Source organism: Peromyscus eremicus, chromosome 10 (assembly GCF_949786415.1).
Source record: "Peromyscus eremicus chromosome 10, PerEre_H2_v1, whole genome shotgun sequence".
NCBI classification, from domain to species: domain Eukaryota; kingdom Metazoa; phylum Chordata; class Mammalia; order Rodentia; family Cricetidae; genus Peromyscus; species Peromyscus eremicus.
In genome coordinates, this window is record NC_081426.1 from 65,090,152 (window position 1) to 65,116,571 (window position 26,420).

Genomic DNA, 26,420 nt, shown 5'->3' on the forward strand with positions numbered 1-26,420 from the left:
GGGGGTTGAAAGGAGGTGGGATCAATTTGACGGGGCGGGGCCACAAGGTGAATATTGAGAGGCGGCTGGGCGGCCGTTACCCCAAGAGCGGTCCCGACGTCATTTCCCGTCGAAGGTAATGCTTCCGGGTCCCGGTCCGCAGGGGCTGGCGTCTGGGTGACTTCTCGGCGTCGTCCGCCGTCCTCGTCGCTGGGGTCCTCTGCTGGCCTCTGCCCCGGGTCGTGCGCGCCGCGTCGCCGCCTCCGTGGTGAGGAGGTGGGTGTGGTGGCACAGCGGGGCCCGGCTCACCCACCCAGTCAGTCCCCCCGCCCTCGCCCGCCGTCGCCTCGCGCCTTCCGCCATTTTCCTGCCTGGGGCTGGAGGGTCGCGCCCGGGGCCTCGGCTCGGCTGCAGCAGCGCGGGTGACCCGGGTGACCCGGGCCCGCCTGGAGGGGTGGGGAAGCCCGACAGGGCCGGGGCAGGAGTGCCGGGGGTCCGCGGCCACGGCCGGCCTTCGCTGGAGCCGTTTTCTGTGGAATGGCGAGCTTGAAGCTGGAGGGTTCAGACTCGGCTCGGGGCCCTCCAGCCTCTCTGGGGAAGACGAGAAGGTTTCCGGGTTTTTTTTTGTTTTTTGTTTTTTTCCGAGTATGGTTTTGCAGTTTTGAAAGCGTCATCAGAAGGCTTCATCCACCCCCAAGCGTTCAGTTTACCTTATGTGAAACCTTTTTCCTCTAAGGGAGGGTATGCTGGAGGCCCTCGGGGATGTCTTAGTCACTACACGGATTACGGAAATTACGGTAGTTTGCTGTCGGCGTCGTGCATGCCACCCCGCGTTTTTATGCGATTGTTTAAACGTGGAAATCCTCGTGACCTTACCTGAAATCCTGAGGTCTGAGCTTAAAAGGAAGACGAAGGAAATATCAATATATATATTCCTGGAATGCGCTTGGATTTTAAAATCTCACTTATTTAAGTTATTGGAAGGTTATGTGGGCCGGTGTAGGGACGTTTAGAAGATCCGCAGCAGTTTGCTGTTAGGAGGGCAGCTACCTGCAGAGAGAATGTGACGTCGTTATTTTTTTGACTGCTGAGTTATAGGAGACGATGCAGGGTTTTTTGATCATTGGAAGCCTAGAAATGACTTGTTTTTTTTTTTTTCCCCCCCTCAACCATTTGGACATAGTTGTGTGGGGTTTGTTTGTTTTGTTTTTTGAGCCATGGTACAGAATAATGTGAAATAACCTAGCCTCAGGAGGGAAAATTTGTTTTTATATACCTGTTTTTTGATTAAAGGACTGAACATGAATAATTAGTTCAAATAGTAAGTTTATCACCTTTTTTCATTCAGTTATTTTCTCATGTCAAGTAGTTGAAATGTAACGGCCAGAATCTGAAAACATGGCTCAGCCGTTAATAGTGCTGGCTCTTCCAGAGTACCTGGTTCCATTCCCCGTACCCACATGTCATAGCACAGTATCACAGCCATCTGCAACTCCAATTTTTGGGAACCCAGCACCTTCTTCCGGCCTCCTCAGGCACCAAGCATGCAAACAAGACACCCGTGCACATAAGATAGAATTAATTTTTAAAAAAGTTTAATGTTGCCGGGCAGTGGTGGCGCACGCCTTTAATCCCAGCACTCGGGAGGCAGAGCCAGGTGGATCTCTGTGAGTTCGAGGCCAGCTTGGCCTACAGAGTGAGTTCCAGGAAAGGCGCAAAGCTACACAGAGAAACCCTGTCTTGAAAAACCAAAAATAAACAAATAAATAAATAAATAATCTCTTAAAAAAAGTTTAATGTTAAGTAAATATTTGTTGGCCTGCAGGTAGACTGTAGATATTTAACCTCTTCTGAGACCTTGTAATATTTGGATATAAATGTTTTTGATGCAGGAACGATGAATGGGAGGGCTGATTTTCGAGAGCCGAATGCCGAAGTTCCAAGACCAATTCCCCGTAACTATCATCTTTAATATTTATAATTAGTAGCACTTTCTGTGTCAGATTTTAACTGCTTGAGTAATAGTAGCAGCTGGGCCGGCTTTATGGTATGACATCTGTACAGTCACAGGGCCTTCATGCTTGCTTTGATGTCGTCTTGTTGCAGTCTTGAAATTCCTTGTTATCTGAACAGGGGTGGGGGTTGGTTTTACAGATTTTCATTTAGCACTGTGTCCAACCTGTCCTAACAGGTAGTAAGAATAAACTCTGTTGGAAGTCAAGAGTTTTTTTAAAAAAGTTGACAAGCCAGTTGCTTCATGTTTATTTATTTTCTTAAATGTTCTTGTTACTAGTAGACAAAGCTAACTTTCAGCCTTTTAAGAAAATGACTTCCAGTTTTTCTCTAAAAGACATAGGGGCTGACTACATTCCCACAGAGGAAGAGCGGAGAGTCTTCGCAGAGTGCAATGAGGAAAGCTTCTGGTTCAGATGTGAGTTAGCCTTTTTATGAGGTTTTTAAATGTATTTGTGGTACCTGTGTGGATGTGCATGTGTGTGGAGGGCAGAGGTTAGTGTCTTTCTCTGTCTTCTCCATCTTAGTTTTTGAGACGGATTCTTACTGAACCTAGAGTTCCACCATTTTGGCTAAATTGGCCAGCCAGTGAGCCTCGGGATCTTCCTGTCTCGGCCTCCCAGTACTGGGATATCCGTGCCTGGCTGTTAACGTGAATACTGGGGATCAGAACTCAGATCCTGGTGTTTGCATTGTAGACACTCTATGCCCCGAGCCATCTCTCCAGCCCTGGTTCTCAGTTTTCTATCCACATAATTCAATCCTACTTTCACCTACAAACGTGACTTAAATTATGTTTGAAATTATAATTACATATAGAACATACCGGGGCACTTTTGACATGGTGTGGTTATTACTAATAGAGATTAAAGAAATAGAATTGTGCCAGGTTGTTGTGGCTCACGCCTTTAATCCCAGAACTCAGGAGGCAGAGACAGGAACATCTCTGTGAGTTCAAGGCCAGCCTGGTTTACAGAGTAAGTTTCAGGACAGCTGGGGCTACACAGAGAAACTCTGTCTTGAAAAAACCAAAAAAAAAAAACAAACAAAAGAAGAAATAGAATTGTGCGTGTTTTAAAGTAATTGTCTCTGAGCAGTTTTGTTAGTAGTAATAACATGAACACAGTTTAGTAAGGCTGACAACTATCCTCACTTGAGAGATGAAGGAGTTAAGGTTTAGAGGTGTTAGATGTGTCCACCTGTGTTACACTTTTCTAGTGAGTCATTGTGCCTTGAAGTCAGGTCTGTCTAAACCACAGACTTGGTTGGGGGTTTTAACTCTTACACTTCATGACTGTCGTGACAGCTGGTTTGTTGTCTTTCATTAGAGGGAGGAGTTACTATACTGTCAGCTCCCGATTTCTGACTATAGAGCTTAAGACCAGGATTTGTTGTTGTTGTTGTTGTTTGTCTCTTGTAGCCCTGGCTGGCCTGGAACTTGCCGTGTAGTCCAGGTCCAGTGTTGGAGGCTGTCCAGTGATAGAGCTCATGAGGCCCTGGGTTTGGTCCCTAGTACCAGGATGGTGGTGGACAAGTTACAGAAGACCAAAAAAAAAAAAAGGAACCAATTCCCCAGCAGAACTAGAACAGGCTAGCCTTGAATATGTGATTATTCTGCTTATTTCTGCTAGGAATCCACATGTGGACCACTGTGCTGTCTAAGAATTTGTATTTTAAAGTCCAGAGAACACTGAAAGTTACAAACAAATATAATGCTCTGTTTATACAAAGGCCTAGTGCGTCTGAAATCACAGCCTTTTTACAATTGCTGTAGGTAATTCCAACAGAGAGGCAGGATGGAATTTAAAGATTTTTTTTTCTTCAATCTTTATTTTATGTATATGGGTGTTTTGCCTGCATGTATGTCTGTGGACTACGTGTCTGAGGAAGAAGGCCAGAAGAGGATGTCAGTTCTTTTGCAGACTGCTTTGAGCTGCTTTGTGGACGTTAGAAACTGAACTTGGGTTCTCTGTCAGTTCTCTTAACCTCTGAGCCATCACTCCAGCCCTGCAGGATAGAATTTTAAAAGGGGGAAGAAACAAAGGAGGAGGGTCTGGGAGATGGCTCAGTGGGAAAGTCGGCCAAGCCTTGAGTACAGTGTATAGAACCCACATGGGGCAAGGAGAAAAGCTACTCCCAAAAGTTGCCCTCTGACCTCCACAGGAATGCCATGACAGTGTTAACCCTTTTTGGTTTTTCAAGGCAGGGTTTCTCTGTGTAGCTTTGGCACCTTTCCTGGAACTCACTCTGTAGTCCAGGCTGCCCTCGAACTCACGCTTGCCTCTGCCTCCCAAGGGCTGGGATTAAAGGCGTGTGCCACCACTGCCGCTGCCACCACCACTGCCTGGCTTGTTACCTTTTTTAAAGGCTGTAAAATGGCAGTTTTGAAAAGGTAGATAAGAGAGAATAAAGAAAAAATAAAGGTCAAACATCAAGATCTACCTAGTTTATAACAGTACTCATTAAAGGTGTACTATTTGTATGGTGAAATAAATTTAGTATGGCTGTTTTACATTTATGGCACAACAAATTATTTTCAAGTCTTAATGACAGACTTAAGAAGAAGAGAAACCCCTGTAATCCCGGTCCTTGGGAGGATCTTGAATTTGAGGCTGGTCCTGAGCTACATAGTTGAAAGTCTTCCTGTGCTATATAGCAAGATTCTACATGAAAAAGACTAGACTTGGTATGTAGGTGTTGAAATGTAATGTGTAATGGATACTATGTGTCCAGATTTATTTCCGGCTGATAAACTCATGTTTTTGTGTGTGTGTCTTGAAATAGCTGTAAAATTATTATGCCTAAATTGTATTGAAGGGAAGTGATTTATAGGTAATATTTCATATATAGGAAAGTGATATATGAACAATAAGATATAATTTTATTACGATATATTATAATCCCAAGTTGAAGAGAGAAATAAGGACAGGTGAAAAATAGCTTGCTACTATACTTCTAGCTGGACTAGAAAAGATTAATAAGTAGCACTAGACCCTTTGTTTTTTGCTGTTTTATGAGATAGAACCCTAGATGTTCTAGAACTCGCTGTATGGACTAGATTGGCCTTGAACTCACAGAGATCTGTCTCTGCCTTCCTGATTACTTTAGACTCTTTAAAACAGAGATGAACTAAGTGTTCTCTGTAGTAGCACCAGACTTTGGAAGTATATAACCAGATGATAGGAAATTAAACATGTAATTACCAGGAGGATTTAATAGTCATGTAGTAGGAAATCTTGTACTTTAACATTTGTTTCTCAAATATGGAATGCTGTATGTGTTCATATTTATGCAAATGAGGAATGGAATTTATTTTACTAAGGAGAGTATTGGCTTGTGAATGTTGATCAGAACAGAATGTTAAAGTAATTAGAACTCCCTGGGAATGTAATTTTATATCTTTTAAAATCTGTAAGAAGTATCACTTCGTTGCATCTTATCTACTACAGTAGTTCTCAACCTTTGGAATTACTGACATGATGTATGAATTCATATTTGCATCAGTTATAGATTGTGTGATTATATTTTATGTGTGTGTTAATAGTGTTATGTGGTTTTCCCTGAAGAGACTTAAATACCTGCTTACCCCAGATTGGAACAAAAAAGGATTCCATTGAAGTCCTGCCTGGCGAACCATAGAATTTCTTGAGATTACTTCCCAAAGCATGGTGGACTCTTGGCTGCTGCATCATTGAAAAGTCTCACATGTCCAGCACATGGGAGGACGCAATGAATTATTTACCTGTTACAGCCTCCAGGAAGTGAGGCCTCTTGAGGGTCTCTTGTGACTGGAGGTGGTCCTCCCCAACTCAGAGGAAATAGCTACACTGCACTCCTTTTGGCTCTTAACATTCTTTCTGCTTTCTTGGTGAGGTTCCCCTCCTTGAAGGGGATGATTGAAAGAAGTGTGATGATTTTTCTGAGCAGTGAGCCACTGTGTCCTAGCAACAGTCTCATTGGTTAAGAGTTTGCACAGTGGCTGGGCGGTGGTGACACACACCTTTAATCCCAGCACTCGAAGGGCAGAGCCAGGCAGATCTCTGTGAGTTCGAGGCCAGTCTGGTCTACAGAGCAAGATCCAGGACAGGCACCAAAACTATACAGAGAAACATCTCAGGAAAAAAAAAAAGTATTCACAGTAATCATTATTATTGTAAAAGAAGTTTCCTTTTAATATGGTCAACAACAATAGCAATCTGTAGGCATAAATACAAATGTTTAGGAGGCAATTTCACCATGTACATTTAAAACAATAGTCATAGTCTCCCTACTAGGGCCTAGGATATCCTTAGTCACAAGTTTGTGCCCAGGTCACAATATCAAACATTTTTGTCCTGTGGAGTGGTTTAAATTCATCTGGAAAGTTACTGGTCTCGCCAATATTATAGCAGCAACCACATCTTGCTTGGCATAGCCACCATGGCTGTTGAGCCATAATTCTTTCTCATCATCCTGCTGTAATGCTGACTGGCACCACAAATGTTAGACTTTGCCAGCTTGATTTCTTTGTCATGCAACCAGAGAATTCCACGTTAGGGACTTGATATCTCCTTGTGGCATGATGATATAACCATCAATGGCAATAGCCTGGATAATGTCTTTTTTTGGTAGTGTAGCTACTGAAAAGTTGTTTATGGGTGTCATTACTGATGTAGTTTTAGTGATTCAGCCAAATTGCTGGTGACAAGCTTTAGTGCCATGGCCAATCATAAATTGCTCAGGGGACTTACTTGATAGTTTGGCTACCTTTTGAGTCACACATGCTCCTATAAAGAGCCCCCAGTAAATATACTGGTTCACAAACTGGACTTGGATGAAATCTTTCTTTGATGTATGGATTGTCTATGCTGTGGAATGTTGTTCTGTATGCTGTGAATGTGTGTTGCTCTGATTGGCTGATAAATAAAGCTGTTTGGCCAATGGTGAGGCAGAATAAGGTTAGGCAGGACATTCCAACTAGAGAGAGAGAGAGGAAGGAGAAAGGCCGAGCTGAGAGACACAGCACGTGGCAAAGTATAGATTTATAGAAATGGGTTACTTTAAGATGTAAGAGCTAGCTAGCAAGAAGCCTGCCATGGCCCTAGTTTAAAAATGATGTAAGTCTCCCTGTGTTTACTTGGGCCTAAGCAGTTGCAGAACCAGGCGGGACACAGGAATTTTATAAATCTCTGTGGGACCTTGGTGCTGGGCAAGCACAGGAAAACTCACCTATAGTTCTATCTGGGGTGGATAGACCCTTTCTACTTCTCTTTATGAAAAGTCCTGTTATAGCCATATATTTCCAAATTAGTCAGTATTATCAATCACAAAAGCATAGATTCTTGGTTCTACCTTACTATCTAGATTGAAGTCCCAAGTATATACTTTAAGAGCTGTGATATTTGGGCAAGTTTCTCTTTATGTACCTGTTTGCTTATCTGCAAAATGGGGATGATAGCTACCTATCTCATGGAATTGTAGGAATTAATTCAATTCTAATTTTACAAATTTATCTATTAAATGGTACGCTTGCTCTTTCTCTCTCTCTCTCTCTCTCTCTCTCTCTCTCTCTCTCTCTTTCTCTCTCTCTCTCTCTGTGTGTATGCACACATCTATATACACACACACATATATACATTCTGACTAATATATATATTCTGACTAATGCATTCAAGTTTCTGTTGAAAACTGTTGCAGATTTATAGTAGTAGTAGTGTTTTGCAATTGTGAGGAGAAAAGAGCTCAAGGAACTGAGGGAATGCTTTTATTAGATACGATGTGGACAGCGTTCATCACTATTACTGATTTACCTGAAGAAACAGATTGTTTACAGACTAGCGTAGTATCACATAATACAGTGAGTGGTAAAGGCCGCTGACCTTGAAGCCAGAGAACTTGGATTCTGATCCCAAATCAGCCACAAGAATCACGTGTGTTGTTTTGAACTCGTGAGTTGTCCATTCTGGATTTCAGGTGACTGATTAGGACAGAGACTAGATCACTACCAAAGCCCCTTTCAGCTGACTATTCTCTTGTTGTGACATAAAATAGATCCTGTAAGTTGGATAGGACTTAAGCCTAATCCATTATCCCTTCATGGCATAAGATGAAATGTCTGCTGGCATGGTAATAAATGGAAGTACTAGCACCAGCATCCCCTTCCAGGCTTGTTACTCTTTGACTCAGATGGGAAAGTGTTGTCCATTGTAGGGATGGCTGACTAACACATTACCTCTTATCCTTCTGTAATTCTTCAGTGTTTCGTGTTACAGTCTTTTGCTGTAATTAAAAGCAGTTTGTTCTTTGAAGAACCGTAAATGCTAATGCATGAAGGCATTCTAACCAACCAGCCTTAAAGAAAGCATTTTCCAGCAAAGGTAAAATCTGTTAGTAAGTAGAATAGTAAGCAGCCAAACAAACCTTAGGATGGCTGCACATTTTGTCTGATGGCAAAGGTGATGTCCAAGTACAGAGTTAGAAATGTTGATCATAAATTTCTATAGTAATTAAAATATTTAATTATTTTCATTTTTAAATTGCCACATAGTTTAGACAAGAGTTGAGTAGACCACAGGCATGGACCAAATGTGGTTTTGTATTTAATATGCTAAAAATATTTTTTATATTTTTAAAATGGTTGAGAGAAAATGGCCAATTTGATTACATATGCAAATTATTTGAATTAAGATTTTGTGTCCATAAAGTAACATTTTATTAGAAAAAGCTGTTTTTTGGGGTACTTTTGCCTTAAAACAGCAGTTGAATAGTTGACATGAAGACTGTTTACTCTCTGGCTCTTTACAAAGTGTGCCATTCACTAGATGCATGTTGTTATTTTTTGTTTGTTTGTTTTTTTCGAGACAGGGTTTCTCTGTGTAGCTTTGCGCCTTTCCTGGAACTCACTTAGTAGCCCAGGCTGGCCTCGAACTCACAGAGATCCGCCTGGCTCTGCCTCCCGAGTGCTGGGATTAAAGGCGTGCGCCACCCCCGCCCGGTAACATGTTGTTATTTTAATTCAAAATAATTTCCAGTTAACATATAAGAAGCACAATTAGGTGAGGGAGCATTGGTGGGGTTAAGAGGAAGCCAGACACTTGCATCTGAGAGTCTGTCTATCGTGTATGCTCGTTAGAGACCCAGAGCCAGGTTTTTACTGGGGACTGATCACAGAGGCACCTTTAGGCTGGCCGTTACTGAAATTCCAGACTCCCAGATAGAAAGTAGGTGTTTAGTGTAAACTTGTACAAACAGATGAGACACATTTTTAGGTAAGTTTATTATTAGTCTAGGGAACTGTCTACTGGTCAAGTTACCAGATCCTTGCCAAGTAAGTGTGAGTCAAGGATCAACTCCCATCATTACAGAAAACCTTAGGGCTGATGTAGAAAGCTGTTCTTATTCATAACTGTCTTTAAGTTATAAATAAATTTGGAATTATGGGTTAATATGCTTTTATATATTATCATGGTTTTAAGGAGTATTTAAAATGAATGATTTCATTCTTCCAGCTACCATGCTAATCACATAGTCAAATATATTTTGTGTCTTGGTTCACATAGTGTAATAGAGCCTAAAATCGTGGTATCTGATAGTAGGCAGGTTTCATTAGGTTATGAGAGCTAATGTTGATGATCTCACTTTACATGGTTTTCAGTGAGTAAGGTTCTTAACATCTCTAAACTTACTTTGTAAATGGTAGTCATATGGCCTTCCTGACAAAGATGTGATGATAAGAAGTAGATGAGGTAACTCACATGAGGTATGTAGACTGTGTAGACTGTGTTTATTACTTAGTACTGAGTGGCTCTTGGGGTGAGCTTTTGTAGCATTCCTTTTCCCCGTTACTTCAGAAGTGATTTCTAAGGCTGGGCGGTGGTGGCGCACGCCTTTAATCCAGCACTTGGGAGGCAGAGCCAGGTGGATCTCTGAGTTCGAGGCCAGCCTGGTCTATAGAGCGAGATCCAGGAAAGGCCAAAGCTACACAGAGAAACCCTGTCTTGAAAAACCAAAAAAAAAAAAAAAGAAGTGATTTCTAGTCATTTTACTTTGTTGTTTTAGTTGATTATTTTAATGACTTGCTGTTGGAACCTAAATCTGGATGGTTTCTTGAATTAAAGTGTTTTCTGAAAATACTCCTTTATTTTCACTGTGTGTGCACAGTGCAGTTTTAGAGATCTTGGTTGTTGAATCTGCATCTTGATGGTTCTGTTGTGACTACTAATAATTTATCTCGTAGTGTACTCAAAACAGGATTTTCCTTTTGTTGATATTGACAAGTTCTTTTTCTTCCTATAGCTGTGCCATTGGCTGCCACAAGTATGTTGATTACTCAAGGATTAATTAGTAAAGGTAAGTTTTTAAATTTCACATTTATTTAGCATTTTGGATAGCTTGCTTTATCTTATTTTCCTGATTTTGAATAAGGAAATAGGATCTTAGCATGATCATTGATAAATTTATACAGTATTAAGAGGGTTTTGTCTATCTGGACCCACTCACTTGATTATATTGATTTGATTTTTTTTGTGTGTTTTTGTTTTTGTTTTTCGAGATAGGGTTTCTCTGTATAACAGTCCTGTCTGTCCTCGAACTCACTCTGTAGCCCATGCTGGCCTTGAACTCACTGAGATCCACCTGCCTCTGCCTCCCAAGTGCTGGGATTAAAGTCATGCTTCACCAATGCCAGTCTTGATTTGATATTTTGATGGCATTGGGGCTGGGTATGTATTTTAATTGTCACAGTGCCTGCCTATGTGCAGTAAGGCCCAGGTTTGAACTGGCACTGCATAAAGAAACTGGTGTGGTGGCACATACTTGTAATCCCAGCACTTGAGAAGTGGAAGCAGGAGGTTCAGAAGTTAAAGGGCAGCCTGGGCTACTTGCTTCAAAAATAAATAAAAAACCCCAACCAACCAGAGAATTTGGTATCAGTAACAATCTACACGAACAGGAAAGTACTTTAACATTTGTTGTTAGGTCTGGAGAGATGGCTCAGTGGTTAAAATACTTACTACTCTTCCAGAGGACCTGGGTTTGATTCCTATACCCACTTCAGCATTCATACAACCTTGTAACTCCAGCTTCAGGAAACACATATGACTTATACTCACACAGACATCCATTAAAAACGAGCCAACCAACCCTTGTGGCTCATTTGCAAGGAGAACAGCAAACCTGGGCTAGCTGAACAGTGTAGCATCCTTACTTAGAGATTGTTAGAAATGCAGATTCTGGCCCCATACCAGTCATACTGAGTCAATAGCGCAATCTGTTTTACAGATTTAAAGTGATTCATACGCACTGGCTTCAATACCTATAATTCCCTGTACTAGCTTTGTCGTCTCAACTTGGGGAATAGGTAAGGGTGAGTTAGCATTTAAAACAAATTTAGAGGGCCTTGGAGAGACGGCTCAACAGTTAAGAGTACTTGTGTTTATAGAACACTCAGGTTCAGTTCCAAGCACCCTTAGGGTAGTGGTTGACAACTCTTTGTAACTCCTGTCCCAGAGGACCTAATGCCCTGTTCTGGCCTCTGCAGGCAACTATGTGCAGGTGGTCCACAGGCCAAGCACCCAGTCTTCAAAATAGCTTAGAGATTCAGGGGTCTGGACTAGTGATGTCGTTTTCCGTGTTTTTGTGTACATGCAGGTGCAACCTTGTCTGTCATTCCTCAAGTACCTCCACAGGTTGTTTCACGGGCCTAGAATTCAAGTGGGTAGGCAGGAGGGCCAGCAGCAAACCCCAGTTTTAGGATTACAGATGCACACTTTACCAACTGGGCTATGCCTCCAGCCCATGATAATCTTTTTTAGTAGTCCCCAAAGAGGCTCATTCTGTTGACTTAATAGTACAGTGTACTTCCCTGGGATTGACTTTAGGTTAAATATTAATGTATCAGTGATGCAGCTAACAGAGTTGCTTGTTAAATATACTTTGTGAGTTACTGGCCTGCTGTAGCCTCTACCTGTATGTTTGGGAGGAAAGCATTCCAGAAATCAATGGTAATGTTAGTATGACTCCAGACAATTTAAAAGTCTGTTAATTAACTAGCTCCTTTGTAAATGGCAATATGATAGAATGTGTTTTAGATTTTTTTTTTAATTTACTATAAGAAGGCAGGATCTGATGTAGCTCAGGCTAGCTTTACACTCAATATATAGCTAAGAATTACCTTGAATTTGTAATCCTCCTGCCTCCACCTCCCAGATGTGGGATTACAGACATGTGCCCCTACCTGTTTCTGTGATTGTGGGAGTCAGACCAGGGCTTTGTGCAATGGTAGGCACTTGTACATTCTGTGAACTGAATTACCTGCTCAGCCCCATGTTAGCAGTCTGAACTAGATATAATCTTAACAAGAACTAGTTACTCAAAGGTTTTGTTTTGATTGTTCATATGGTCATAGACAAAATACAGTTTTAGGGTTGGAGGTGTAGCTCAGCAATAGAGTTCTTGCCTAGTATTCAATCTCTGTTACCATTTATAAAACAAATTTGGGGCAGGGATCTGGGGCTTGGCGAGTGAAGTTCTTACCATATAACCGTGAGAACCAGAGATTAATCCCCAGGACCCAAGCAAAGCTGCGAGCTATAGTACATGGGTTCTGCAGTGAGACAGGGACAGAGACAGAATCGTGGATGCTCACAGGCCAGCTCTCCTGTCATACACCTTGTCTCAAACAAGGTGGAAGGTGAGGACTTATCCTCAGGGTTGTCTCCATACTCAGGTACACACAAAATGGATTTAGATGGAAGTGGAAGGATCTGAGGAGCAGGATAATAAAATATCGAAGCATTTGTAAATAATTTCAGTATAGTGTGTTATATGATCAAATCTTAAATGTGAAACAACTCAAGAAGTACACACATGTATGTGCATTTAAAGCTCAGTTGTTTTTTCCTAAGGTAGATTCTGTGTGGGGGGGAACCATTTGGTCACGTTAATTTGAAGGAAAAACTGGCAAAAGAGTCCGCAGAAATCAGTGTCGGTTCGTCATGTGATAGGTGGCACTCCAGCATGTCACTTGACTAAGAATAATCAGAATTAGGCATGGGCTTGTACAAAAAAATTTAAGAACTGTAGTAGTCATCCTAAGAAACATGCATGTGAGCATGGACTGAAGCAAAGAGGCATCGTGTTGTGAAAATTCAGTTGTAGGTGTTCAAAGAAGATAGTTGTCAGTCTGTAAAAGTGATTCAGGGTAAAAGAAAAGGAGGAGCATGGTTTCCCTGTGTCCTGCCCTGTCTGCAGCTGTTCAGACCCAAGTAAACACACACAGGCTTATATGAATTAAAACTGCTCAGCCATTAGCTCAGGCCTACCACTGACTAGCTCTTACACTTAAACTCAACCTGTTTCTGTTCATCTGTATGTTGCCACATGTTCCATGGCTTTACCTGTGTGCGATTACATGCTGTTCCCTGGACCTCACACTGGCATCTCATCACTCAGCCTTCCTCTTCCCAGAATTATTCTGTGCTTATCCCACCTATACTTCCTGCCTGGGTACTGGCCAGTCAGCGTTTTATTTATCAACCAGTCAGAGCAACACATATTCACAGCATACAGAACATCCCACAGCAGAGGAGTGTATCAGGAAGGAGGATACTGTTGGGATGGGGGATGTGTGAGGCCCAGGATTTAACACCCAGTGATCCTCTTCCACCCCTCACCCCAAAAGGATATTAGTAGATACAGAGACAAAATCAGGAACCTCATTAAACAGGTAAGTTAGAACAAGAAATAGTAATTATTACTATTTTGGATTATGGTGTGAAGAAGGAAAAAAATATATATATCCCCTGTGGTGGCATGAAAGCCTAGGCAATTTGGGATAAGGTTGAAATTGAAGTCAGGCCAGGCTTTTTGGGAACGGAGTCAGACAGGCTCTCCAAAGACAGGCATTTTATCCTGATAGTAGTGTTTTTTGTCCGTAGTATGTTGTGCTTGACATGCTGTACTAACTGTTCCCTGTTTGTTCTTGATCTAATAAGAAAGGATAGAGAACAAAAGGAAAAGCCTCCTTCCATGTTTCTCTTACTGTTCTCACCTGTTTCAAATCTGATTTTATGAATGAGCACTTTGCTTTTTATGTGTTTTAATTCATTGCAGTCTATGTCACTCATTTTTATGTTTATCATTGTTAGAAACGTCAAAGGTCATCACCATAACTTCTGTGATGCTCGATGGACAGTTTTTGTTCTTAACCAACATCACTCATCAGTACCAGTTTTTCTTTTAGGGGTGGGGGTGGGGCTGTTCAGACTGGGTCTCACAATGTAGCCCTGGGTATCCTGGAACTCTCTGTGTAGTGCAGGCTATCCTTGAACTCAGAGATATACCTGTCTCTACCTCCAAGCACTGGAGTTAAAGCCGTGTGCCTACACACCAGGCTCCATTAACCAGTTTTTAAAGCGTTCCTTCTGTTTCATTTCCATGATGGCGTACTTGCCTTGCTCAATGTTTTCATGCTTTTGAATAGCTGATATGTAGTCTGGTGTTTGTATGCAATGTAGCACAAAAAGATAAATTTTATTGTCTTATGCTCACATTATTAACGTTTGTTTTCTTCATTTGCCTTAGAAATGTTGGTATTCTTTGGAGTTCTGTTTTGGCTTTTTGTTTGATTCCTGGACCGGGAAATTGAACCCAGGGCTTGCTAAACACATGCTTTGTCACTGAGTTACACCCTAGTCCAAGTCTGTGGACTAAGCTAGCAATGACATGGATTTTAGTGACAGTGCTTGCAGCTAAATCCCCATGATTGGGTCAGCAAGATGACTTTGCAAGTACATATGGTCCTGCTAAGCCTGACAACCTGAGTTCTGTTCCCAAAGCCCACATGGTGGTAGGAAGAAGCCACCTCCTGCCAGCTGTCCTTTTTACCTGCCTGCAACCACACACACACACACACACACACACACACACACACACACACACACACACACACACCAGTCTCCATGGTTATCTCTAGCCCAGCATTGATGAGCTACTCCCCCCCTCCCCCAGACAGGGTTTCTCTGTGTAGTTTTGGATTGCTCTGTAGACCAGGCTGGCCTCGAAACTCACAGAGATCTGCCTGGCTCTGCCTCCCTAGTGCTGTGATTAAAGGCGTGCGCCACCACCGCCCGGCTGATGAGCTATTTCTTATCAGAGTCCAAATTATCCAGGTGTTGTGGTCTCTTTAAAATCCTGGTCTACCTGGATGAGAACGTGGTCGCTCACACTTTTTTCCATAAGCTTGTTCTCTCATAATTAAAATTGGAAGCTCCCTGGACTCAAGGGACATGTTACTGACCCGCATTGTTGGAAAGGATTGTTTTTCTCACTGCAGTGCACTGTTGCTGTGTTTTCTCAGGACAGTTTATATGAGTCCAGTTCTGAGTTCTTGCTTTGTTTCTCGCTCTTGCGTTGTTTATAAATGACTGTCTTAATTACTATTACTTCATCAGTAGGTCTTGGCACCTGATGGTAGTTTATTATTCTTCAGTGTTGCTTTGGCTCTTTCTGTCTACATACAGTTTTTAGAATAAACAAAACATGTTTTTATTTTAAGGGGAACCTTGAGTTTGTAGATGAATTTATGGAGAATTGCCTTCTTCACAATATTTAACATTTCACCTCTTGAGTGTGGAGTATTTCTTCATATTCTATTAACCCCTTGGTCAGTTTTCTAGTTTTAGTATAGAGCTGGTTTATATGTTTAATTAGAGTTCTTCCTGGCTCTTGGATAATTTTCAGTCCTGTAACTAATCAAAACCTTTAAGACTTGGTTGTTGTTGATCTTGGTAGATAAAAATATTTACTTAAGTCTCTTGACTGTCAGGTAGTATTTACCTATTGCAGTGGTCTGTAGTGTTTTGACAACTAGAAAATTTTCTGTTGACACTGAATTCACAAAAAAAAAAAAAAAGAGTTACTGTTGGCACTTCTCTAACAATGTTACTCAGAAATACTTAACTCTTCTTTAGGAATCCTGTCAAGTCATCCAAAATATGGCTCTATTCCTAAACTTATATGTAAGTATGAACAATGCTGTATTTTTCCTACCCTTTTTACAAATGGTTAAGTTTAAATCAGATATTTTGAGTTATTAATATTACATGTTTATATGCTGTCACAAATCAAGTTGTTTAAGCTTTTCAATAAATGCACTGCTTGATAATTTTATGTCAGAATAAAAAGTCCTATGTTAAGTTAAAAGACTCCTCCCTGTTGTAATATAAAATAACTTGATAGTACTTTATACATAGTACTTGAAAATACATTCTTGCTCTCTTTAGAGTAAAAGAAAGTTGCCTAGATAGTCTACTAATCCAAACAATTATATCTAGAATTGGCTTTTTCCCCTTTTAATATATATTCCACTTTGTGGCTAACAGAAGAGGAGCAAATTGTTCCTTTGAGAATGCATATGGTCTTTATGAATCTTCTCGGGGCAGCTTCTCTTGTGTTGGAAAGGTACATGATAAAAACAATGTCATATTTAGGTCAGACTGTAACTCATTATTTTAATGGGCTTGTTGTACTGAGTTTTGTTTTTAAGACAAACTTGTGAAATTGTTGGGGCTTGTGGCACAATTCCATTTTACAGTAAAACAAATAGCCCAAATCTCCATGGCTAAAACCTATTTGGTTGCATGTCCCTCTCTCTCTGCCGTATTCTTGTCTATAAAGTGGTGTATTGGGATTCATTATGTTATTGCTACTTTACTTGGACTGACTTACTTTGGGGAAAGTGAGTTATATAATAGACTTTGTCTATGAATTTGATGTAAACTATCTTTTATCATTTTAGGTAATCTTGGTCTTTCTAAAACCTTAGAGATATTTAGAAATGTACTTTTTTAAAATGCTGTTTTCAGAAAAAAAAATTGTCTAAAAAGGCCCATTCAGTGACAAAATTTTTGTTTGTTTTTACAAATAAGTTGCTTGTATCATGGGGTACTTTGCTGGAAAGCTTTCTTACGTGAAAACTTGCCAAGAAAAGTTCAAGAATCTTGAAAACTCCCCCCTTGGAGAAGCTCTGCGGTCAGGCCAAGCAAGGCGCTCTTCCCCACCTGGGTAGGTCAGTTCTTGTCTCCATGTACCGGTTTTGGTTTTTAAGAAACAAAATACAAGGCCTGAAACTCTGCCTGTGGAATGGCCATTTGCTATAGTCTAGAAGTGTTTTGCCTTGTGGGCTGGAGAGATGGCTTGGAGGTTAAAAGCACTGGCTGCTCTTCCAGAGGTCCTGAGTTCAATTCCCAGCTATCACATGGTGGCTCACAACCATCTGTAATGAGATCTGGTGCCCTCTTCTGGTTTGCAGTCATACATGCTGTATACATAATAAATAAATAAATCTTTAAAAAAAATGTGGCTACAAAGGATGAGGACTAAGGCCCTTATTTAAAAAAAAAAGAAGTGTTTCGCCTTAAAAAGTAGAACATGATTTGGCTGCTTTTATGACCTGTCCAAGAATTAAAGGATTTTTGTTTTGATTGAATTTGGCAAGCTCTTGGTTTATTGCATTTTTGACTTCTTTCAAGTTACCAGATTTTGTTAATCTCTCTCAATGGATAGCCACTTTTTTGTTGCTTTCTAGGAAAATAAACTTAGCAGAAAGTTCATTTTTCTTGAAGCTTACAGTACATTTATGTTTGCTTTGATTGTCTCATGCCATGACCCAGAGATAACTCTTTCAAAAATGAGCTTGTGCCTAAATAAAGTTTTGGTATAAATTGATACAGGTATTTTGAAGTTTTTATTTTGTTGTTTACAAAGCTATAAATCAAATAAAAAGGAAAAGCAAAATCTGTAGGCTCAAGGTTGTTTACAAGTTGAAGTAGAGGAAAATTTAGAGCCTGCTTCGTGTCCAGTGGAGGGGAATGGATGGGATCATGTTATGTGTAATAGTGGGTATTGTGAGTTCATTTAAACTGTGACGTCTGTGAAGCATCTGGGTGAAAGGTTTTTTATAAATTGAAAAGGTAAAGTATAAAATAGTGTATATATAAAAATTGTGTCTAAAGAAAAGTTTACACCAATAAAAATAGTATAAGTGATTAGTAATACTGGTTGTGATTTGTCAGATTTTACCCTCTTACTCAAACGTTCTGCAATGTGGTTTTGTTATTTAAAGTTAAAGTTAAATCTTTAAAATAAAAACAGCCACAACAAAAATCCTGTAAAATGATAACATGGTGGGGTGATTTACATAGCCTACCACTTGGAAAGTTGAAACAGGAGAATTAAGTGTTAAGGCCAGCCTGGTCTACAAAGTCATATCCAGGACAGCCAGGGTTACCCTATCTCAAAACAGCAACAAAAATCTCAGACTTCTTAATCTAGTAAAGCAATGTTTAACCCATTGCTGAGTTTCTTCAGATTGTGGTTTAGATTTTATATTGTGAAAATATAAATAATCTGTATGAGTAGGTAAATAATGTAAGTAGTAAGATCATTAAGCAGACTGATGAATTATTTCAGAGTGAAAACAATATAAATTTTATGAGAAATAATAATAACTGTATCGATGTCAGCAAGTCATGGATTATATGGACTATAGCTAGGAAGTAACCTAACCTCTCCATTAAATGGGCAGCCTAGACACGTTTATTGAAACCTGATCTGAAGGATGTTTTTCTTTGTAAGAAGTTTAACACACACATTGAAATTACCCTCCAAAGCTAAATATTTAGAACATTGAATATATATTTTTCTATTTCCCTTTATTGAATGACTGTTTACTTTTGAGGCAGTTATACTATGGCTTAGTCTGGCCTCCAGCTCAGCATCCTCCCGTCTGAGCCTCCCCAGGCCTGGGATTACCGTGTTCACCATCATGTTTAGTTAGTGACCAGGTTTTAGGTGCCAAAGTGGGTCAAGACATAGCAAATTTTATCCAACTGTTTATAAAGAAATTAAAATTATGATATTTTAGATATTCATAGCTCATTTTTATACCTTAATATAAAGTAATGATTTTTTTGTTCTTGTGTATTATGATGTTCTTTTATAGGCACTATTCTCAAAAGTCAAGATACGACTCAAACGTGAGCGGTCAGTCCTCTTTGGTGACGTCTCCAGCGGCAGACAACATAGAAAAGGAGACACTTCCTCGTTATGAGCCAATTCCATTCAGTGCTTCTATGAATGAGTCCACTCCCACTGGTATTAGTGACCATATTGCCCAAGGTAGAAACTTCTCTTGAAATGAATTTCAGCATTTTATGGTCCAACGTATGTATACACTTTATTTGATGCTCTTTTCTGCTGGATGTCACCTCTGTGTGCTGCCGTCGGCTGTCAGCCTGGCTTCATCCATCCCCTGCCTCAGCATGTGTGTTCTTCCCATTAGTTTCTCCACTCATCCAACAGATCTGGCTAGGTATGGGAAAATGAAGACGAGCAAGGCCTGGTTCTTGTCCTTAAGAAACTCGGATTTTTGGAGGATACAGAAACAGATGGATAAGTTGCAAGTTGTCCCCGTGTTCACAGATGTAAAGGAACAGCAAAGAAGTGATAACTGTCTGGGGCAGCAGAGGCTCCAGAAGGAGTAGGTTACATTTGATAGGTTGTCCTATCAAATGGCTTTCAGTGTCCTGTCTGTATTTGTAAGAAGAAGTTATACCTGCTTTACACAATTGTTGTCAGGTGAGGAAGCCCACTTGAAAATGCATTGTGAAGTTTGTGGAAATACTAAGTTCAGAGTGCAGATGTGTGAAGTACAAATTGTGGAGTAAGGCCAGGATTTAAGTTACGTTTAAAATGTGCTCTGATCTTGCAATTAGTCATTATCAGGTACCTAATTTAGAATTCTTCACCTTGAATGGATGGTAATGCTTGTCAAAGAGCTGCTGGATTAGGTGAGATAATCCGACACAATACTGGCAGATAGTAAACTGAACAAACAAGTGTTGGATTCTCAGTCTACTCTGCAGTGAACAGTAGGAACCTAGAGACAAAAAGACAGACCTGTAATTTCTTACCTAAAACCCTAAAACCTCAGGAGCTGTGAAAACCAGAAGTTAGGACTGGAACACATTTGGCAGCAAATAGTGACGTGGCCTTTATTTACTTTATTTAAAATGATTTTCCCTATATTTTGTTACAGAGCTATTGATATGTTTACTTATGCATTCCTGTCTTGACCTGACTGGGGATATTATGTATGAGAATATTTTTCTAAAATTTGTGACATCCCTAACTCAAAGGGCTTGGATAAGAACTTGTGAACCTTTGTAAAGTATGCTTTGAAAATGATTTCGAGGCTAACTCGGCAACAGTTAGGGGGTTGGCTTTTTTTGTCCTTCTGAATCTACGTACAGATTAAAGAGGAGGAGGAGGATGCAATAAAATAGAGAAACTGATGATAGGTTAAGGAACGCTTAAGGAGGTGCCAAAAAGGACCTCAGTAGCTTTTATAAATAAAGTATCCACAAGCCAATGCAGGTTTGTAAATTAATTAGAACTAAATGGAATATGAAGTTAGTTTCTGTGGCCTTGGTAGCATTTCAGTTGCTCAGTAGCCATGCATGCTTGTGGTACCTGGTTTGGATGTGACAGTGTAAAACACTGTCACTGAAGAGTTCCTGGACACAAAGCTTTATCCTGAAGCGAAGGGGAAGAAGGAAGGGACTGCTGTAGAAGATGAAAGGCTTGCGTTCAGGAGAGTGTTGTTGAAACCTTCATCCTAAGGCCTCCATGCTCTCCCGTTGGCACCAAAGGTACCAAATTAGAACAGAAAAGGAGCAGGCGGGGTAAAGACACCATCTTAGCTCTGGAGGCAGCTCTTCTTGTTTTTCACCTGTGTTTGAGTTTTCAGTCAAGTTCAGATCCACTCTTCTGTGTTCTAGGCATGCACCAGCTCTGCCCTTCAGTGTTGTGCATCCTTCCTTCCATTTTCATCAGCGAAATCATGTGAGAAAGATCCATCTTTAGTATGATTTTAGTGCCCTCCACACAGCTGTCACCTGTCCACTGGTGCTGGTGTTTGTATGCATGTTGTCATCCTCCCTCTAGGTCAAGCCTAGCACTACCCATTGTATCCATGTGAGTCCCTGGAGCTGCCTTGCTTTGCCCAGATGCTGCCCTTCCTTCCAGGGCACCTTCCTTTTCTAGAGTCTTGTTTGCCCACTTTGTAGCTTTCTTTTTCAAGAATTCCATAGACTAAGTGATCTTTTCAAAGTAGAAGGCATTCTGCCCTTTCTGTTAGAAAAAGTGCCGTGGGTGGTTGGTTAGTTTCAGAGAGTGCCATTGCTCACTTTCTTATTCCTTCCAGGTCTTAGTAACTTTGACAGACCAGTAAAGTATGTTCTCAGTATAGTGCCAGAATGTTTTCATTCAGCTTTACATGTGGGGAAAATATCTGCCAGTCTTGTGTTTGGTTTATGATTTCATTTATCACAGGACAATAAAATAATAAAGTGTTTCTTTTTTGCCTAAGAAAAAATTAGACCTGGAAGGAATTCTAGAGATCAGGGATTCAAATTATTTCACAACTGGAAAAAGCTGGATTCAGAGAAGCTTAGTGATTTGCCCAAGGACTTGTGCTGCTGGCTGATGGAGTGAGGACACAAACCCAGCGTCCCTGAAAGTTGCCATGACCCCCCGTGACTTTAGAAACACCTGTTGGGAGGGAAATGAGTTCACTGGTTGCTTACCACTAATGTAATCTGAGTGTTTGAAATTGATACAAGATTATTGTCTAAGTTAATGTAAGATTATTTTTCTTCTTGTCTAGGAAAAAATGAGTTTCTAATCATGGTATATTAGAACAAACATATAAATTGTTATATATTGAAGAATTACATATTGAACTCTTGTTTCTTTGTATTGATACATTTACCAAAGTGAAAGATTAGAGTTGAAAATGCTATTTAACACTTGTTAGTTAGAGGATTCTGGTTATTCACTGGAATTCATATAAATACCATTTATAAAAATTGATTCAAAATTTAGTATATTATGAAAACAACATGCCCAGTTTGTGTACCTTGCTGGAAAATACTTTTTGTGAGGTGTATAAGACTTGAGTAGGTATTCTCTGAATGTTATCAGTTATTCTTTGAAATGTTCTTATGGTCCTTTTGTTATTTATGTACTTAAACTGTATTTTTGCGTATTTGACCTGTCATTCATTGCAGAGAGTCCACTCTGTTATTTATGTGTGTATTTGACTCTGATGCTGCTCACACATTGATTCTCTTTGGTAGAGAAGAGAATAAGCAGCTGAGGTAGATGGACCTTTTCTTACACCTCAGTATTGTGTGTCAGACTGGTGGACTCAGGCCCATTTTGTTTAAATACCATAAACATGGTAAAAAAAAAAAAAATTAGGTAGTATGTGCTCATAGAACTGTTAGTGTGATTTACTGTCAAGTGTTGTTTAGTTGTGACAAGTAGACTCTAATTCTGTACACAGTGTAACGACTCCAGCATTTAGTAAGTTAGATCTTAGCATTTTTATTCTTTTTTCTGGCCATGGCTGAGTTTATAAAAACTTTGATACTAATCTTAAATTTCAGAAGACAAGGAGGAGGGCTTGTACTTCCACAAGTGTCTTGGAGGAACGCTAGTGCCTTTGGAGAAGTAGTAATGTTTTCATCTTACATTTCATTTTCTTGTTTCAGTTTAGGTAAACAGTGTGTGCAAAATTTAGTCACTTTAGACTTATCTACCTCTTATCACCATTTATTAACTGTTTGTTGTTTTAGGACCTGATCCCAACTTTGAAGAAAGTCCCAAAAGAAAAAGTACTACATATGAGGAGTTAAGGAGTAAGAACAGAGAGTCCTATGAAGTGACTTTAACACACAAGACTGACCCCTCAGTCAGGCCTATGCAGGACAGAGTGCCCAAAAAAGAAGGTATGACAGTTGAGTCTAACTAATCATGGCACTCTTTAGAGTGCAAGCTGGAGTTTCAGCTTAAAATGTTATTATATTAATATGTCTTTAAAACCAGTTCTTTTAAAAGAATAGTTATTTCAGTGTGGGCGAAATGGGTCAGCAGGTAATGGCTCCTGTCAAGCCTGACGACAGGAGTTCAATCCCCAGGAACTGATAGGGAGGAAAGAACCAGCTCCAGAAAGCTATCCTCTTGCATGATGTAACACACACAAATAATAAATAAATTTAATGTTTAAAAAATGACTTAGTTCATAGTTACCACTTCTTCAGTTCTAAGGTATTTCAGAGGGTGTTTTGTTAAAAACTAAAAACAAAAAACAACCCCCCCCCCAAAAAAAAAAAAAAAAAAAAAAAACAAAGCCTAGACCATAAGACAACAAGAAAGGCAAGGAAACCAGCTCCTAGTACAGTGTTTGTCCTTGAAAGGAATCACCTTGGGAATTGATACCTTTTCCTCACAATAGAGTGTGTCTGCTGCATAATCAGATTTAGTGACCAGAGACTGATAACCAGTCATTAATGATACTTTGGCAAATCATGGAGTCATAATTGAGTAATAAGACACTTTCGGGCATTTCCAGAGGAGAAATTTGACGACTTCTCTATAACTAATAAATGTAAGTTATAACTTAATCCTTTTTTTGGACAGCAACATGTTACAAAAGTAAAACTTTAGACACACTTTTCATGTAAAGGAAGGAGACATTTTTACTAGGTTTTGTAACCATTTCTGTTTAGAAGTTTATGACTTCTAAAAGAATGTCAAAGGATGGGCCCTCTTTGAAGGTGTTCTGTGCACTCATTTAAAAGTTAAGGGAAGTGGTTAGAAGTGCACAGGGCCCTGATTTCTATTCGTAGCACAACAAAGTAATAAATACATAAGGAGCAGATAAACTGTCATATAGGAATAGGTCTTAGTGTCTTCTGGAGGGCTGTGTGCAGAAATACATAGCAGTCCTTAGTGGTAGTGTAATAATTTTTAGAACCAGTTTGATTTCTAGTTGTTAATGGTTGCTTCATTTACAAGGCATCATTTGTGTTGTAAAATTCTTCACCTTTGAAATAGATTTGTGACTCTGCGCAGAGGCCTCACTGTGTAGACATGTCCTTTGCGCTGTTGACTGTGGCTCAGACTGTAAGCTCCTTTAGGGCAGGAAGCTGTGGCTCCCTTTCCTGTGCTCCTTTGCTCTGTGTCTCACAGCATAGCATTTGCCCTCCCACCAGAAAGGAACTATTGCATCTTATTGTATTCATTCATTCGTCAGTCTGCTAGGCTAGGGAGAAAGCTCTGATGCGCTTTGGGCATTTGCTGCATTTGACGTGTGCAGCTCTAACTGGATGTTCTTGAGGTGCTGTTACGTGATACACTAGTAAAACAGCTCTTCGCTTTCTAGAAGAAAACTGAGGGTGTTCCTTGTGCTTTATATTAGAATTTAAAGAAAAGGCCTGTTGTGAAATTATGATTTTTGCTTTTCTAAAATATTCTTTGAGCAGAAATTTGGACATTGGTACAGTGTAAATTCAGAATCTCTGAAAGTATTAGTATTTTGAGCTTTAGTTTATATGGAATATGTTTATTGTTTATCTCACTGGAAATTAAGATAGAAAGCATAAATTATCAGAGCAGTACTATAGCACATCATGGATGGTTAGAAAACTGCCATGTGGTTGTTATAAAGGAACAAAGCAAAATGAGGAAAATGGGGCAACAATGTCATGTGACTGATAATTAGTGTGATAATTAAGAGGCAGTTTTGACTTTGTAGTCTCAGAAGTGCCCACGCCACTGACATTGCTTCTTTACATGAGGATTGCTGGAGTCTTTGCCATGGGTGTTAGTTCACAGATGGACGCTATGGAGAGGGCAGCTGAGAGTGGAGGAAGGGAGGCTGAGTGTAGCTCAGTGTGCTCTCCTCTCCCAGCACGTCTGGGCCCTGGGTTCCCTCAGCACTACCGAGGCAGAGGAGCGAGTTCTCATTTTAACATGGGAGATGCTCGAATATGGAAATAGTTTCTCCTTGTCATTTGACAGCTGATAGAGATTAACTACATTTCTGTTAGTTTATTTTTTGTGAAAAGCAAAATTCAAGTTTATTAGTGATTTTTTTTTTTTTTTTTAATTCTTGGTAACTTTGTTTTGGTATGTACAAGCATACACAACCACATGTTCCTTTAGGTAAACTTGTAAAGGCAAGCACCCAGGCTTTGAACTTAATCTCCAAATCTTAGTTCTTGTTAAGGCTTATTCCTTGGGCAAGTTACTAATCCGCTTTCTCACCTTTAAAATGGGGATTGTGCAGGGTTATGTAAAATTTGATAAAGGGCATTTGTAGTCAGCCCCTGTCTCAGGTGCTCCTATTCACACAATGCAAGAACAGCTTTTCATCATAACAGACTTAAAGTGGTGTCTTTTGCTGTTTGGAATCATCAGTTATTTGTGCTTTTTTCCTAGTCAAAGTAAACAAATACGGAGATACTTGGGATGAGTGAAAAACTCCGTCATTGGACCTACTGAAGGCTTTCCATATCCGGCTTCATCCAGGTGGTTGCACGCACGCACCTGCATGCTTGGACTCAGCAGCAGTCTTCATAAAACACATTTCAAACGAAATCCTGGTTTGTGTGATTTAACATAGGATGCTTTCCAAACACGGATTTTAGTATTTCCTACTGTGTAAATGTACTGACCTGGGACACTGGGAATGATGGTATTGTGCCGTGGTTGTGTACATTGGTGAACTCGACTGACTCTCGATCAGCCTATGTGAAGATAAGTGATAGTGCATGTGGAAGGGGGGGAGGGGAGGTGAGCACGGTGCCTGGGGTTCAGCTTTTCAGCAGTTAGTAAAGGCCTTTCTTTCTTCAGCAGTTGCTCTAGCATCGTCATGCTTATGAAAATAAAACGTAAAACATACAGCCTGTCGTTCGCGTTTTTATGGCTTAGTTTGAATTTGCTAATGCAGTTTCATGTATAGGACTAAGGAAGTGGTATTTAGACTAGAAATGTGTGATGCAGGGAGACACCAGTACACAGTAAACAGCTAAATATCTTTAAAGAGCAGTGTTCTTTGTGTTAGCTTTGTGTCACAGAACAAAATCTCCGAGACAATAAAGAGAGAATCTTACTTTGGCTGGGTCAGGCCTGGTGAACCATGCATGTTGAGGAAGCACATGGCAGGCCAAAGCCACTTTAATTACCGGCGGGAACCAGAAGCTGTTGTCCCACAGTCCCCTTCCAGGGCCTGCCTCAGTGCTCTGCATCTCCCACAAGGCCTTACCTCCCAAAGGTCCTATTGCAGCCCACTGGTAGCACTGTGGGGACCAAGCCTTCAACATACTAACTTCAAACTAGCAGAGCTATGTTTCCAAATTTTGCTGTAATTTCATTATTGACCTGAAGTTTATTTCTGGTTCAGGTCAATTGAAAAATGTGGTCTTAGACCAGGAGCATACTTCAACTGTTATCATAGCCCCAGATTTGGTGGCATATGGTGAGCTTAGTGTGGTGTTAACCTAGCATTTGTGAAGCTGTGGCATGAGGTTCAAGTTTGAGGC

At 40.2% G+C, this 26,420-nt stretch overlaps 1 protein-coding gene across 7 annotated transcripts; it reads left to right on the forward strand.

Annotated features, from left to right (window-relative positions):
- Ociad1 (OCIA domain containing 1) lies at positions 1–25,779 on the forward strand. 7 transcript variants are annotated; one of them, XM_059275981.1, is made up of 9 exons: positions 1–115; positions 1,872–1,934; positions 2,330–2,410; positions 10,267–10,320; positions 15,942–15,989; positions 16,899–17,034; positions 18,974–19,149; positions 22,671–22,823; positions 25,318–25,779. In XM_059275981.1, the coding sequence occupies exons 2-9, from the start codon at positions 1,877–1,879 to the stop codon at positions 25,353–25,355; spliced, it is 744 nt and encodes a 247-aa protein (XP_059131964.1). In that variant the 5' UTR covers positions 1–115; positions 1,872–1,876; the 3' UTR covers positions 25,356–25,779. The 7 variants fall into 7 exon arrangements, with proteins under 7 accessions (XP_059131964.1, XP_059131962.1, XP_059131963.1 ...); XM_059275979.1 differs by lacking the exon at positions 1–115 and adding an exon at positions 122–255; XM_059275980.1 differs by lacking the exon at positions 1–115 and adding an exon at positions 122–247.
- Positions 25,780–26,420: the final 641 nt, after the last annotated feature.